The sequence below is a fragment of the Haliaeetus leucocephalus genome, unplaced genomic scaffold (genome assembly GCF_000737465.1).
Source record: "Haliaeetus leucocephalus isolate CR32 unplaced genomic scaffold, Haliaeetus_leucocephalus-4.0 Scaffold830, whole genome shotgun sequence".
Lineage (NCBI taxonomy): Eukaryota > Metazoa > Chordata > Aves > Accipitriformes > Accipitridae > Haliaeetus > Haliaeetus leucocephalus.
The window spans coordinates 1,219,772-1,234,055 of record NW_010973266.1 but is presented as its reverse complement, the minus strand read 5'-3'; the positions used below and the strand labels follow the sequence as shown (position 1 = coordinate 1,234,055).

At 46.4% G+C, this 14,284-nt stretch overlaps 1 protein-coding gene across 1 annotated transcript in view; it reads right to left on the bottom strand.

Annotated features, from left to right (window-relative positions):
- Positions 1-606, bottom strand: part of TCERG1L (transcription elongation regulator 1-like) — a 93,777-nt gene extending 93,171 nt beyond the window's left edge. The window contains exon 1 of the mRNA XM_010582009.1: positions 382-606. Within this exon, the coding sequence (XP_010580311.1) occupies positions 382-606 (225 nt within the window). The remainder of the gene's footprint in view (positions 1-381) is intronic.
- Positions 607-14,284: the final 13,678 nt, after the last annotated feature.

Below are 14,284 nucleotides of genomic sequence, written 5' to 3'. Positions count from 1 at the left end.
CCGGCGGGCTCCAACACCCCACGGCCGCCCCCTCGGCTGAGGCCCTTCTCCGGCCTCCGGCAGAGAAATGCAGGAATTCGCTCGCCCGCAGAAGGAGGCGAGCCCCCCGCCGTCGAGGAAAGGCCTTTGGGGAAGGAGGTGCCCGGCCCAGCAGCGCAGCCCGCTGTGGGTGCTGCTGCTGGGAAGGTGGGAAGGGTCCCACTGCCCGGGACACCCCCCACCACCATCCCCACCACCACCATCCCCACCACCGCCTCCCAGGCCTGCCCGCTGCTCCTGCCAAGCCGTATAGACGGCCGCATCGGCAGCCCCTCGTTAAAAATTAAGCTTTTGACCCCTGGTCACAGGTAACCTCTAGCAGTCAGGAGTGAGTCATCATACTTCGTGGAACGATTCGAGGGCAAAACGAGCACCCACCTCCTCTGCAGGTGCCCGGGAGCAGCTCCCTTCCCCAGCCCAGCTCAGGCCGTCCCGGGGTTGAGCCACGGCGGCAGGACAAGCAACTGGTTTGCTTGCAACCTGTGGGCTTGTTTCTCCTGCCTTCTCCTCCCTGCTTTCCACCGAGGAGAGAGGAGCTGAGCAAGCCTCTTCAGCTGCTGACGGCATCGCAGCTTCCAGCCTCTCCAGCAAAAAATTTAAAAGGAATGAATAACAGTAAAATGGGCTGAGCCCGAGTTCACAGAATATACAAATGCTTCAACTTTACGGTTTAAAATCATCGCTATGTTTCTCTGCCAAACCACCAGCGCTGCTCCGGCTCTCCATCATAGCGGCACGGCAAGTGCTGCACGGTGAGAAAAGGCAAATATCCGGCTGCACCCGTCCTGAGTTTGTAAATCACCACGGTCCCAGAGTGCCAGAGCGCGATGGAGAACTTGCTACCTCAGGATCGTGCAGCTGTATGTAGGCAAACCAGGGGCTTCGTGAAACTGCACGGAAGAAAGCCAAAGGTCTCAGAAATTCATCTTTTTCTCTCTTTTATTTGGTGCGCAGAGGAATTGGACCTCCCGTGGCAGTGGCTCACCTTAGTAGAGGTAATTCCCAAGAAGTTTTAAAATCAATTTATTATGATCTGTGGATAAACGCAAGATCAGGGAAATACATTGCTTACAATTACCCTCAGAGAGATACTGGGAAATACAGATTTGAGTCACCTACAAAGTGACAGAAATCAGGTAAACAGAAGATCACTTCCAAACGTTCTGGTGCCTGGCTATTTCTTAAACTCAAAAAATCACTTCCTGGTAATTGTAACTGAAGGAGGAAACAGAAACATACTGACAACAACAAGAAAAAAAACAAAAAAAAAAAGGTTGTTTCCTATGAAATGCAGTGGTCCTTGAGTAGTCTGTTTTAAATGCCATAGTTCATCTATAAAATACTGAAAACAGCAGCAAAATAGAACACTTTGTTTTTATTAGTGGCTGAAGATGTATTTTGGGGAGGAAAAAGGTTGAAGGAGGATCTGAAGAAGTTCTGCAACTGTTTGTGTCCACCCACCTGTGCATGCGGAGGCGTACCCCTCCCGTGCGGGTGCACCCTTGCCAGTTAGCGGGACTTGGAGCTACCTTTTCCCGGGGCACACAACACTGACAAGACTACTTCTTACTTAAGGTCCAGAAGAAAGATTGTTTCTCAGAGGACTGTATTCCCTGTGTTGAAACCACGACTAACATCGGCCCATTAAAATTACCAAAGGCCAGCCTAGATCCAGCAACTGTGTAACTATTTGAAGCACAAATCAGAGTGGTGTTATTTAGACCATCAAAACCACTGATTAACAGATCAAAATCATTATAATTTCTTACCAGCGGGCAGTCTGGCTAAATACTTTCCTAATATTAGATGGGAAAGCCTGTATGTGTAAGGTGGCTTCGGAAAGCCCCAGCTCACTCGAGTCAGTGGGGGCCGGGGGGAGTTTCTCACCTGACAGCCAGCCATGTTACAGCCTGGCTGAAGGATGCACACACAAGCAGCGGCTGCTTTTTTGCTTAGGCTTCCTTCTCCTACTCTTCAAAAAGTAGTAACAGAATGATTGGTGCCTTCTTCCCGGGAGCTGGGGAAGCATTTGGGTGTTTCCCAGGCTACGTGTGCGGCAAGTTTATGACAAGCCCGTATGCAAGAGGCTCATCGCGGTCCGAGCTCAGCGCTCCCACGCTGCAGCCCGGCAGGAGCGAGGGGTGACGGCAGGGATGAGGGGTGATGGCAGGGGTGAGGGGTGATGGCAGGGGTGAGGGGTGACGGCAGGGGCGAGGGGCTGCATCACTCGCCAGAGCCAGGCGATGCACGCTGCCGGGGCTCTGCTTTTCCCAGGCAGCCCAGAGAGCGGCAGTGATGCCGAGTCCAGCGTCAGCGCAGAGATAAACCAAGGCGGCTGCGAGCGTTCAGGCAGCGGTTGCCATTCCCGGGAACTGGGAAGGATCCCCGCTGCAGAGGACAGACTCCTCTCCCCCCCTGCGGAGCTCTGGGTGATGGCCGGGCGCTCGCTGGCTCTGAGGACACACTTTACAAAGTGAAAAGGTTCAGAAAAAGTTTTCACTTTCTGGACTCACTCCCTGTGCTCGTACCTGCGGGATCTGCATCGTGTTCGCCTTCAGAGCATGGGGTGGCCTCCCCTAAGGAGCGAAGCGGCATCTCTAATGCTGCTTACCGCCAACTGCTCCTTCTGCTGGACTTGGCAGTGTTGGGTTTACAGTTAGACTTGATGATCTGAAAGGTCTTTCCCAACCTAAACAAGTCTATGATTCTGTGATTCCCTCTCCAGAGCATATGCAGTAGGTTGCTGTGCTCTGGTCGGGGGCTGCCCTGAACACGCATCTTCCCCCTGCCCAACCCTTGCCTTTTCCTTAAAGGAAAGGCTGGAGGGATGTCCTCGCGTTCGAGTGAGGAGTAACCCAGGTCTGAGTAGTTCCCTGGTTCCTCGTGGAGCTTACTCCCAGAGCCCGTGGCCGTGGTATTCTTCCTCTGGGGACGAGCTTGTTACCCGTTCCTGTGGACAGAAGAAGCATTTACGGTCACATGTGCTTGAAATGGCATACGCTGCTGAGAGAACGGTACAGCAACCGCTGGTCATTGCAGCAGTGGCCCTTTGCAGTCACTCCAGCTACAGTATTACCTGCCTCTGAAGGGGCCTTAGTGCTGGATGAAATTCATGACACTGATGCTGGTGGGCTGGAGATGCTGATGGTCTGCTGGGGCTAAAGAACGAAGAGGAGAGGGGAGTGCCGAGATGTGATAATAAGCTATAAATATGCGCAAGGGCTGCTGACAAGAAGGGATTATTCTGTTTTTTGTGCTCCTGGTGGACAGAACAAGAAGCAGCAGTCCTAAACTGTAGCAAGAAAAATCTAGTTTGGGCCTTAAAAGATTTTTCTAAGGGTGAGAAGGGACACAGAAGGGCTGGGGTCTCCTGCAGCACAGGTCGGGGAATGGGCAAGGGAGCGAGCCAGGCACAGCTCCCTGCCACGAGGCCAGCACAGCACATCCCGTACCAGCCTAGGGGGTATGGTTCCAAGTGGGAAAAATCTCCCATGTCAGCAGAGGGGGTTTCTTTTTCACTTTTCATGACAAAAGGGAGAGTTAATAGAAAGGCCATGTTGGAAGAAAAGACGTGTTTGGGGCATAACTTCTTTCAACTATTGCAACTTCAACTTGGAAGTGCTTTGAGGAAGAAAACAGCACCTGAGGCAGTTAATCAGTCTCACATCTGGTGCACACGTTAGCCCTCAAATGCCACAAAGTGTACTTTAGATAGATAGCCAAAAAGCCCATTCAGCACTGCAATAAAAGGTTTACACCCATCATCTTCATTTTTAAGTCTGAAAAAATCAGTCTGAACACTCAAAAAAGGGATCCCTTTCATTAATATCTAAATTATAGACTTTTCTTACTGAGGACATTATGAACCACTTTTCTTCATGACGAGGTTGTCTTGCTGTGAGACGGTGTCAGGTGATGACCAAACTTTCTGTTGTTAATGCATCAAACTACTTTACAGAATAGGTGATGTAAAGTCTCCATTGTAGCACAGTAGCCATCTGTAGGGATAAATTTGATTTGGTATGGTAAACATGAACAGAACAGTATCCTGTACCATGTTCCAGAAGGCGTTATGTAGAACGCCCTGTATATCTGTAACCGTGTATATTTGAATGTGCTGAAGTTGCCTGTAGATGATAGCACTGACCAGAACCTCGGCAGAATTACATGCTTCAGCAAATTCCTAATAAATAAATTCCTCCCTGCTCCCGTGTGCTATCTAAGCTCAGAGTCCCAGGGAATGAGGTTTGCAGCTATCTTTGCCAGCGTCTGCCTCTCAGGTTAAACCGCTCATTTCATACTGTGCGGAGGGGCCGGAGCGAGGAGCGGGAGTCTCCTCTGCCATCTTTGGGCATCTCGTGCCATGTGTGAAAGCAAGCGTGAACACCGGCAGATTTTTCTTTTCAGGTACTAACCCACCCAATTCACTCCTTCACAGCAGTGCAGCAATCAGGAACCCCATCTGAGGAGCTCTTATTTCTTCCCAAGCAGACCTGTCAAAACACCCAGCCAAACAAATGACCTGGCGAGGTGATTATTCTGTTGAGTTTTCTCATAACAACATTGACTAATAGTCTGTCCCTTGGGTTAATCCTTATCTGCTGCATTAGTCATTTGTTTCCAACAGTGGTAAATAGCAGAAATGTATCAAATAAACCCACTGTGCACCTGATTGTGCAATACCATGCTACGAAGGGAAATGAGCTTCTGAGTCCAGCCAGCGATCAGCTTATAGTCTGTAGCATGAGGATTGATTGTCCCTACGTCTTTTATTCTAGCTAGCAGAATCGCAGATGCTATTTTTATTCTCCTATGCAACTCACCTGAAGCTTTGACAAAGCCCTCTTTTTGGGAACGTTGGCTACCAAGCGGTAGTACCTCTGTGCCTGGAGAGAGGGATTAAACCCCTGTGCCTAAACCAGTCAGGTTTTCACGGGATTTAGCTGCCACTGCCTGGTGCCGAGAAGGAGCTACGCAGTACGTGGGAGTGGTGGATGGTGGAACAGCTTCCACCGCTCCTCAGAGCGCAAGCCAATCCGCCGCTGAAGTGAGTCCCCAAGGCAAACACATCAAATGAAAAATCCTGAAATAAAATGACCTTTTGTTTCTATTCCTGTAATGTGAAATACCTGATCTGTGATCTGATTTTTGCTAAATTCCACTGATTTCCATGAGCCCTGTTTCAACCCTGGTACGAGAAATCAAAGAAACAGGAGTCAAAGGAATAGTAGCTTCAGTGCAATAAAAATCACTGCAGGAACACATGCATGATACCCGACTTCAGCCTTCCTAGGAGCCCTTTTTCAGTCTCTGGGGATGGTGGGAATTGCCTTGGGACACCTGGCTCCCTGGGAGTTCTCCCCCAGCTCTGGCAGGAGGTGATCCACGGCAAACCAGGACGGACAGTCGGACCCACGCTGCTGGGTGCCCAGAGGATACAGACACCCGAAACTGCAGCAGGAGACAGGCGAGGAGAATGAAAAAGTGAAACAGCAGAGAAGAGTGGTTAAACAAGGGGAGACACTTCAGGCAACTACAAACAGATCATCTAAATTTGTTTAGGTTGAAGGGATTGCCCTGCTTAATGAGCCCCAGAGTAAGAGGTTCTAGGTATTTAAACGAGCCGGTGTGAGAATGAGTGGCAGAGGAGCAAGCAGCAGGATTTGGCCGTGGCCTGGAGACGTGACAGAGCAGCTGAGGCTTTGCAGATGGTCCTGTCACCCCTGGGACTGTCCTGCAGCTCAGCACAGCCCTCTGCCAGCCTGGGAGCACGGCTGGTTTACAGCTTGCAAAAAGGCAAGTGCTAAAATTCACCTCTGGATGGGGAAACGGATGGAGCAGCATTCCTCCGTCCCCAGCCTGCCCCAGCAGGCATCAACACCTTCGGCTGGTGTGGACGAACCATGTCCTCATAATGCTACAGGTGATTTCTGGAGCTGCTCTGCCATCGACACCATTTACATTTCCAAGTTAGCCATTTGTTCCTTTTTCACTCTGACTTCAAACTTGCCAGCCTTCAGGTTTCTTGGTGGTCCCACCAGGAGATCATGGCTAATCTTCACCTTGCTGGGTGCTAGATTAACCCAATGGGAGTTTGAGCAGCTGTCAGAGAGGACGTGATTGCACAAAGATGATTAATTGTCAAGTTAAGCTGCAAAATATGAATTTCTTTTCCATTATACTTCAATCAGTTTGTTTTCCGATTTCTTATACAATATTCTTCAGCTATTTTTGTACAAAGATGGAGTTATTGATACCAAAATTTCAAACTCTGGTTATTTAGGAAGGGAAAACAAATGAGAGACAGCTGCCCTCATAGAATCATAGAATCAGTTAGGTTGGAAAAGACCTTTAAGATCATTGAGCCCAACCATCAACCCAACACCACCATGCCCACTAAACCATGTCCTGAAGTGCCACGTCTATGCCCTTTTTGAACACCTCCAGGGATGGTGACACCACCACTTCCCTGGGCAGCCTGTTCCAATGCCTGACAACCCTTTCAGTAAAGAAATTTTTCCTAATATCCAATCTAAATCTCCCTTGCTGCAACTTGAGGCCATTTCCTCTCGTCCTGTCTCCAGCCACCTGACAGAAGAGACCAGCACCCACCTCGCTACACCCTCCTTTCAAGTAGTTGTAGAGAGCGATAAGGTCTCCCCTCAGCCTCCTGCATGGTCAACTGAAACCAGGAGTATGGAGGGGACAGGCAAACATCTCCTGCCGGACTGCTGGGACAGCTAAACCCGTTCACTAAAATCCTAAATTTATTCTAATCCTGTTGGATACAGAAGTCAAACACACCTTTTTTCTTTAAAAACAGAACAACTGATGCATAGTCCAGAGTAAAGCTCTGCAGGGTTTTGCATACAAGAAGATTAATTCAGGTAGCTAAGAAAAGAAACAGAAAGGTGTTCAAACAAAGTGAAGCATAAAAAAAATAGCATATTTTGTATGTGCACGCTAGAGACTAAGTTTCTGGAAACATTTTCTTTTTGAATTGAAGAATAAAGAGTACAGTCACTTGAGGCAAGATTTTCTTTTTAACTAGTCAGTTGGAATACATCTTTGGTCTGATTTTAACCCTCTTTGGTAGTCATTCCCAGTTCCACCCCGCAGTAGCAGAAGGATAAAACCCCCCTGGGATAAAGATATCTACCTCTGACCACCCTTTGTCCCTGAGCACTCCTGAGAACACACACAACTCACTTTGATCTGGGCCTTCCTTTAGAAGACTCCAAAAAAGTTTCCATGCTAAATGTGGGACTGAGCAATCTGTAGATGCATCAACCCATCTCCCCTCCACTTCCAGACAGATAGGGTGAGGATGGCTAAAACCCGCGAGAGAGGAATCCTCAATCTGCACCTGGAATTTACGAAATGGAGTCAGGGCACCGATGCCGCCCTCGCGCACCACACGTCAGTTTGTGAAATTTAGAAGTGCAATAGCTGCTTTTGGCAAAGCATTATCTGAAGGGAAGAGAGCTTCTCCGTCACGTCAGGGAACAGATACAAGGGAGATGCTCCCTCCCAGCCACGGATGGTCACCTCCCCTTAAGTACCAGCATTGCTGCTGCAAGCGTGTTGACCCGGTGCTGGTCCACATGCTCCAGAGGGGCTTTCCACAGGAGATACTCCTGGTAGGCATTGCTCACCACGAGTAGAAAGAGACAAATTTCCTTATTCCCTCCTGTCTTTTCAGAGCCTACAGATTGTCTGGAAGGAATCCGTGCATCTCAGAGGAGACATATTGCAGAAAAGTAGCATTTTCAGAATCAGATTTGCACCTTCTTAGTCCTCCAAAACACTGAGGCACTTGCCTGGCATTGAGGGTTTGAAGAGATGTTGGTTTGCAGCTGGTACAGCCCAGAAGAGAACCAGTAGGGGTGTTTTATTTTTAACTTTTCAGAAGAGATTCTTTCCTCATTTACATTCTTCAACCATCACTGAAAGCCTGGAGACCTGGTCCTCTGCATCACCACGTGTCTCTCAAGCATTTCAGGTACCTCGGGTAGCTAAGGAAGACATTTTGAGCATTCCAGGTTCTCAGTGAAGTCAGACTGATGACTTCACTCACAATAACTTGCTTAGAAATTAACTGTTTCATGAATTTCAGCAAAATATATATGTGACAAGCTCAAAACATCTAGCTAGTCAAAAAGCTGTGGATTCCAAAACAACAAACAACAGATGGTGCCATCTCACATCTACCTACTACTCTAAAGAGATACTTGACAGATAGTCAGATGAGTTCCCTTGTAGAAAGACTAACAGTAGGGTTTGTAGTAATAATTTTTCTGGTGCTCAGTAGTAGCTAGTTTATCAATAAAATGTGAAGAGCAGGAATCAAATCTGCACACTCCATAGTGCTAGCAGAGCGGGCAGAAGATACCAGTGTCCAGCAAAACAGTCTGTCACATACTCAGCAACTCGTTTATTTACTCTCAAAAGCAAATTGCATTTCATCCTGGAGGAATAAAAAATTGTCCTCTTTTCACTGCTGTAGACCACCCAGCATTTTAACACTGTGGTTTGCATGGAAGTTGGAAGGAGAGGAGTCTTCGTATCACTTTTTAGTCCCAAACAAACATTTGTTATTGCTTAATCTCCAGTTTAGAAAAGATCGGTTTTCCAGAAAAGACATGGGAGCAACACTGCATTAACTGATAAGACATCAGACAGCAAAACAGCCCCACAGCTTATCTCATAGTTGCAAGGCCCTTCCTGAAACCTGCTTTATTCACCCTCAGCGGTGAACCTTAGAAGTAACAGGAACAACAGGAACAGCTCTGAAATGCAGGTAACGTCAAGAACAACAAAAAGTGTGGTCAGCTTTGCAGCGGGCTGGAAACAGTCATTCGTCACATCATGTCCTGTACAAAGTCTTCAAAACTGCCCACGGGACACCGTTTTTTTGTCTCAGAGCTGCTGTTTCCAGGATGCACAGCAACTGCTGGTCCTCGAAGGATGGTCGTGTCACCCACCAGACAAGGAGGAGGCTTCTGGATACGGACATGATGCCCCCAGCAATGTTCTGGATGCCAAGTGGGAGTGTTTGAAAGGTGCTGCACCCACCCACCACACTACTGTTGTACACAACATGCACCAAATCGGTTGGTGAAGAGACAGTAATGTTTCATGCCAAGGACAGACTTTTCCTGAGGCACCTAATTATCATCAGCCCACACGCTATTTTCACAAATTGCTTAGAAGGGCTTATTGCAAAGGCAGCGTTATGAGACAGTTGGTTACACTGAACTCAGGTTATTTAAAATACATGAGGGGAGGGAGGGTGAGTCGTGAGCACTTTGGTCTCCGCAGAAGGTGGAAAACTCATTACTACCTCTACTTTTTACACATTATTCCAAGGTACGTATACATGGGTTTGGCTTCTTAATTAGGTGTTTTACCTCCCCATGTCAACACGGTTATGTCAAAGCTCATTGCAAGTTTAAAACTTCACTTCATCAGCCGAGCAATTACCCTTTTATGAGCTTTTTCCTCTTTGTAGTAACTTTAATACATTTTTGTTACCTAATTATTTCTCTTCCCAGATTATTGCTCTTAAGTAGCATCGCTGTTCTTCTGGATTCAGTGGTGGAGACAGCATACCAGATCACATACTTATCTCCAAAACCATTTTGGGAACCAAATGTGGAAATATCAGTGTCAAGTTACAAAAAAATATACCAAGAACTAATTATTCCACCTGGAAACCTTCAGATTTAATTTCTCCAACATTAAAGCCCCCGGTATCGTTCTTCAGTCACTCAGCTGTAATGGCTTCTGCTCCGCTCCCAGAAGAGCATTTCGCGATGCTTTCAGGAGAGAGCTGTCCCGGTCTCTCCTCATTGCCGCTACTTCTGGTTGCTGCCCAATTACCCATTTCAGGGATGGTTTTACGTTGCAGTTGGCTGTTAGCTTAGGCCGTTTATTCCACCCCCAGTCCCTTCTCCTGCAGTTCAGGACGGTGACTGGCAAGCCTCTGAGCAGGGCTGGATGCTGCATTTCGCCTCCCCGTGCCTTCGCAGACTGGCGAGCGCGGCAGGGATCGCCTCGCCGCGGCGGAGCCGCCTTCCTCTGTAAGCGGCTTAGGGCCGGATAAAAGACGTCTGGTTCTGACACGTATTAAAGTGCTCAGCCGTTCACTTAGGAATTAAGTGGAGCGCAAAGCCATTCTGAAAACAAACGCTTGCATTAAAGTCCCTGCCTCCGAGCTGGGCATGTGCTGCTGCGCGCAGGAGGCACTCGAGCCGAGGGGAGCAGTGGGGTCTGTGGTCAGCCAGAAACCTCCAGCGCCTGGAAGTCCTCTGGCCAAGAACAAAACCCAGCTTGCGGAGAGGCACGTGGAGGTAGGCACAACTTTAGAGCCCCTGAGTTAGGGAGAGAAGTTGCTCAACACAGGCCAAAGCCTGAGAAAGGCTATGGAAAGTGATGGAATAGTTCGATTGTTTCTGGTTTACTATTTTTTTTAATAAGCAAATTAGAAAAAAAAAATTGTTTCATGCACACTTTTGCTTGCAGTCTCCCATGGTGCATTATCCCACTACATGACATTGACTTGAGTAGCAAATACAAAAAATAATTTTCATCACTCAAGATCAGCCTGGAGAAGATCATCCCATACGCCAGCGTTGCTGGATTTCTCTGGGCATCTGCCAGGCAGCCTCCCCTCTCCTTCCCTGCCTCAGAGGTTTGCTCAGGCTGGTTTTAACTTTGGTTTTCAGGTCTGTTTTTCCCCCTCTGAGGTGGTTAGGCAGATCCCACTGATTTCAAAAATCTTAAAATACATTTTGGGGTTGGTTTGTTGCTGCTGGTTTTCAGCTAGCCTTTGGAGTTTATCTTCCCTCTTTATTTCCCTGACACTTTGGTCAATAAAAAGACACAAAAAACCACCCAAACAAAAAAACCCTTCAAGGACTGATATTTTACCCCTGTCCACAGTAGGTAAATGCACACTCTCCTCTCTCTAGAGATCTCTCCAAGCTGTGCATTTCTGTCTTTGGGTTGAGCATTACCAGCATCATAACTTATTTATGTTTTGCTCGGCTGACAAGGACACCACCTCCAGTGTTAAAAGGAAATACCGGAGGGCAGAGGCAAGCCTTATTTTCTCTCTTGCGTTCTTCCCTTCATTACAGCTGGAGACTCCCTCTGATCCCCGCTGTCTTCTCTCCGTGCAGTGCTCCGAGGAAGGAGGGCTCCACAAAGAGCACACGCTCCCGCAGCCGGGATGTTGCACTTGCTGTTTGAAGGCGATATTCCCAACTGACGCTTCTTCACAATATGTCATTCATGTCACAAGCCCGACTTGTATTTTCTTTGCTGCTTGAAGAAATCATTTTGTTGAATAATAATCTTCCTTGTACATGAACTTCTATTTTCAAAACGGTCCGTGGAGCAGCTCAGCTCTTAATGAGTTTTCCTACGGGCCATGAGCTGACATCAAGAACCTTCTTCACTTGGCTTCTTTTACAGAAGGATTCACTGCAGATGCCGAAGTCAGCTGTCAGGTGCAGAAAGCAGCAGAACGGCTCCAGAGACGTAGCGTTGCAAGATGAACTGAACGCGAGCGTGTTTCTGAGATCACCCACAGAGAAATCCTCCTAACCCAGAACCAGCTCCTGGTTTGGAAGATCTCACAACAGCACATTTTAACAGTTTCTACTGCTCGCTCGGTGAGCTCACGGTGGCTGAAATTCAGCCACGTGAAAGCACAAAGCTCATGTACCTCATGTTGTAAGACTAAATAAGACCAAGCGACACGGTGCTTTGGGCCGGTGACTGTCACCAGAAGAACTGGAATCCTTATCATATGCCCTTGGAGTCTCATAAATAGCCACCGCATTTATTGTAATAGCCGCTGGTAACTCCTGCAATAGCTGCCTGCTTGATTTCTCTTACTCTATTCATTTTTCCTTATCTATCTTAGTATGTTAAGGAAAAAAGGACTCATTACACCGCTTTAAAAATAATGCCTTAGGTTCTTGTCTCAAAACCATACACCAACAATGATTTTGCACTAGTTATGGTTACAAGTGCATATTTTTAATTTGTTTATTAATACAATCAGACAAGATATTTGACTGTTTAATCTTTCATAAGATCATCTACATGTTTTTCCCCTGTTTGATAAACCTGTTCAGAGTTCTTAAAAAAAACCCCCAAAAACCAAAAAACAAAACCAGGCTTTGTTATAACATCCTTTCTCCTTCCCTTGGAGCACTTTTATTTTTTTCTTAAGTCTTGGTAGTGATACCACAGAAGTCTATTATTTTGCTTCCAAAAACTTACTTCGGCTGTGCCAGATATACTTTGTAAATTATAAATATGTATCCAGATTACCTAAAAAAAATAAATAAAATGTATTGTCCCAAAGTATTTCTAGCTAATCGTTACCATTAAACTAATAATTGCTGCATTCAAATCAGTTCCTTTCATTCAAGTAATAAAGTTCTTTGTTATATCACCCATCCATAATGGAACTTCCCTAACTTTATTTTTATGAAATTAGCTCTTAGAAAATGTTCAAATACATTTTAAAGAAATACATACTAAAAAGTCCTTGTGACAGAATCCCAAATTATTACTGTCTCCTATAGAAAAAGGAATGGTTATTTTTAACGTACAAATGGATATGATCTTAAATTTTCATAAGATAGGAAGATGGAAAGAGAGAAAGGGACAGAGAGGAGAATTTCTAAGCAGCTTAAAAAAGAATCAGTTAACACAAGTTTTTGGAAGGAATACACATCTAACCATCTTGGTATTGCTCATTTAAAAAAAAAAAAGAAAAAAATCACTATTTCTGCTCAGTAAAGACTTGTAATCAACCTTGCAAAGCAGTTTAATTCTCCAGACACCTTGAGGATTGTAGATTTAAGACAAAAGTAAAAAATCTTACCAAACCAAAAAAAGCACACCGTGCCTGGCACAATGGCAGACTTGTTGTGCCTTTCTTCTCCAAAAGGACAGCTAGAGGTGGGGAAAACTGTCAGCTTCGGGCTTGGGCTTCAAGTGAGACTAATAATGACTGAAATCCTCTCTTCTTATTAGAAAATTCCTCTGCTCATTGTAATTTAAAAGTAGCCTAAACAACTGCTGGTAAGGCTGTTCTACTAAAGAGATAAAAAAAAACACCCTAAGTTTCTTTTTAGGGTGGTTTTGAGCAGACAAAAATGGAAAGAAAAAGAAGTACTTTAATGAAAGCAAAGCTCAACTGACAAACAAGGTCCTAAAGGGAAAAAGTAATCAATTCCAGAGGGTCCTGCTGGTAGGCGGCAATTACATCTTCCACGGCATTTCTTCTTGGTAATCGAGTTCTGTGTGTCACTTGTTCTGACCCCTCGTGAAAGTGGGGGGGAAGGTCCCTGAGCTCATCACAGTCTTTTGTGTGTTTGTTCTGGATTTGGTTGTTTGGGTTTGGGTTTTTTGGTTGTGGTTTGTTTTGTGTTGGTTTGGGGGGGGGGGGGGGGGGGGGTGTTTTTTGTTTGTTTTTTTTAAGTCCTTCCCAAGTTCTTCACGGGGTCTTTCAGAGAAAACTCAATGTACTAATGGCCTGTTTGAGCATGCTGAGGTAGGGGTGGACATGGTGGAAGGAGCTGAAATAGATTCCCCAGTAACTTTCTAAAGAAGAAAAAGCCCAAATACAAATATTTCTAAGCAGCACAGCCAACCTTTTAAATAATACAATTAGCAGACCATGAGAGTTTAATGCCATTCCTGAAGAGTTATTTATCCACTTAGATAATGACATGATTAACTTTGTGGCCTGCCTTCTCCTAAGCTCTCCCGTTAAAAATCTTTCCATATTTATGGTAGCGAGCCAGCGGAACTCAAAAAGTTTCTCATCAGTTGGGGAAAGTGTAACGTTTCCAGTAAAAGCTGCCCTTGGCCAGAGGTGAAGGTTTTCTCCGGGCTAAATGAAGCAGCTCTTTCACTAACAAATTAAAAATAAATAAAAGCACCACCACCACCCTGCCCAATCTGTAATGCAGCCACTGTTAGATGAGCATCATCCCTCAGCCGTGCCCAGCGTGAGCCAGGACCATCTGCGAGCCGAGTCCTCCCTGCCAAGAGCTTGACCACAGATTTACCACTGAGGGCTGGTCCCCGCTGCCCAGGTCAACACGCACGACTTCAGCTTTTGGAAGCCTCACTGAGGTCCCCGGTGAGGAGAGAAGTGGTGGGACTTGTCTCCATCCATGGGCAACAGAACACAGGCGTGTCTGCCCTGCATCACCAA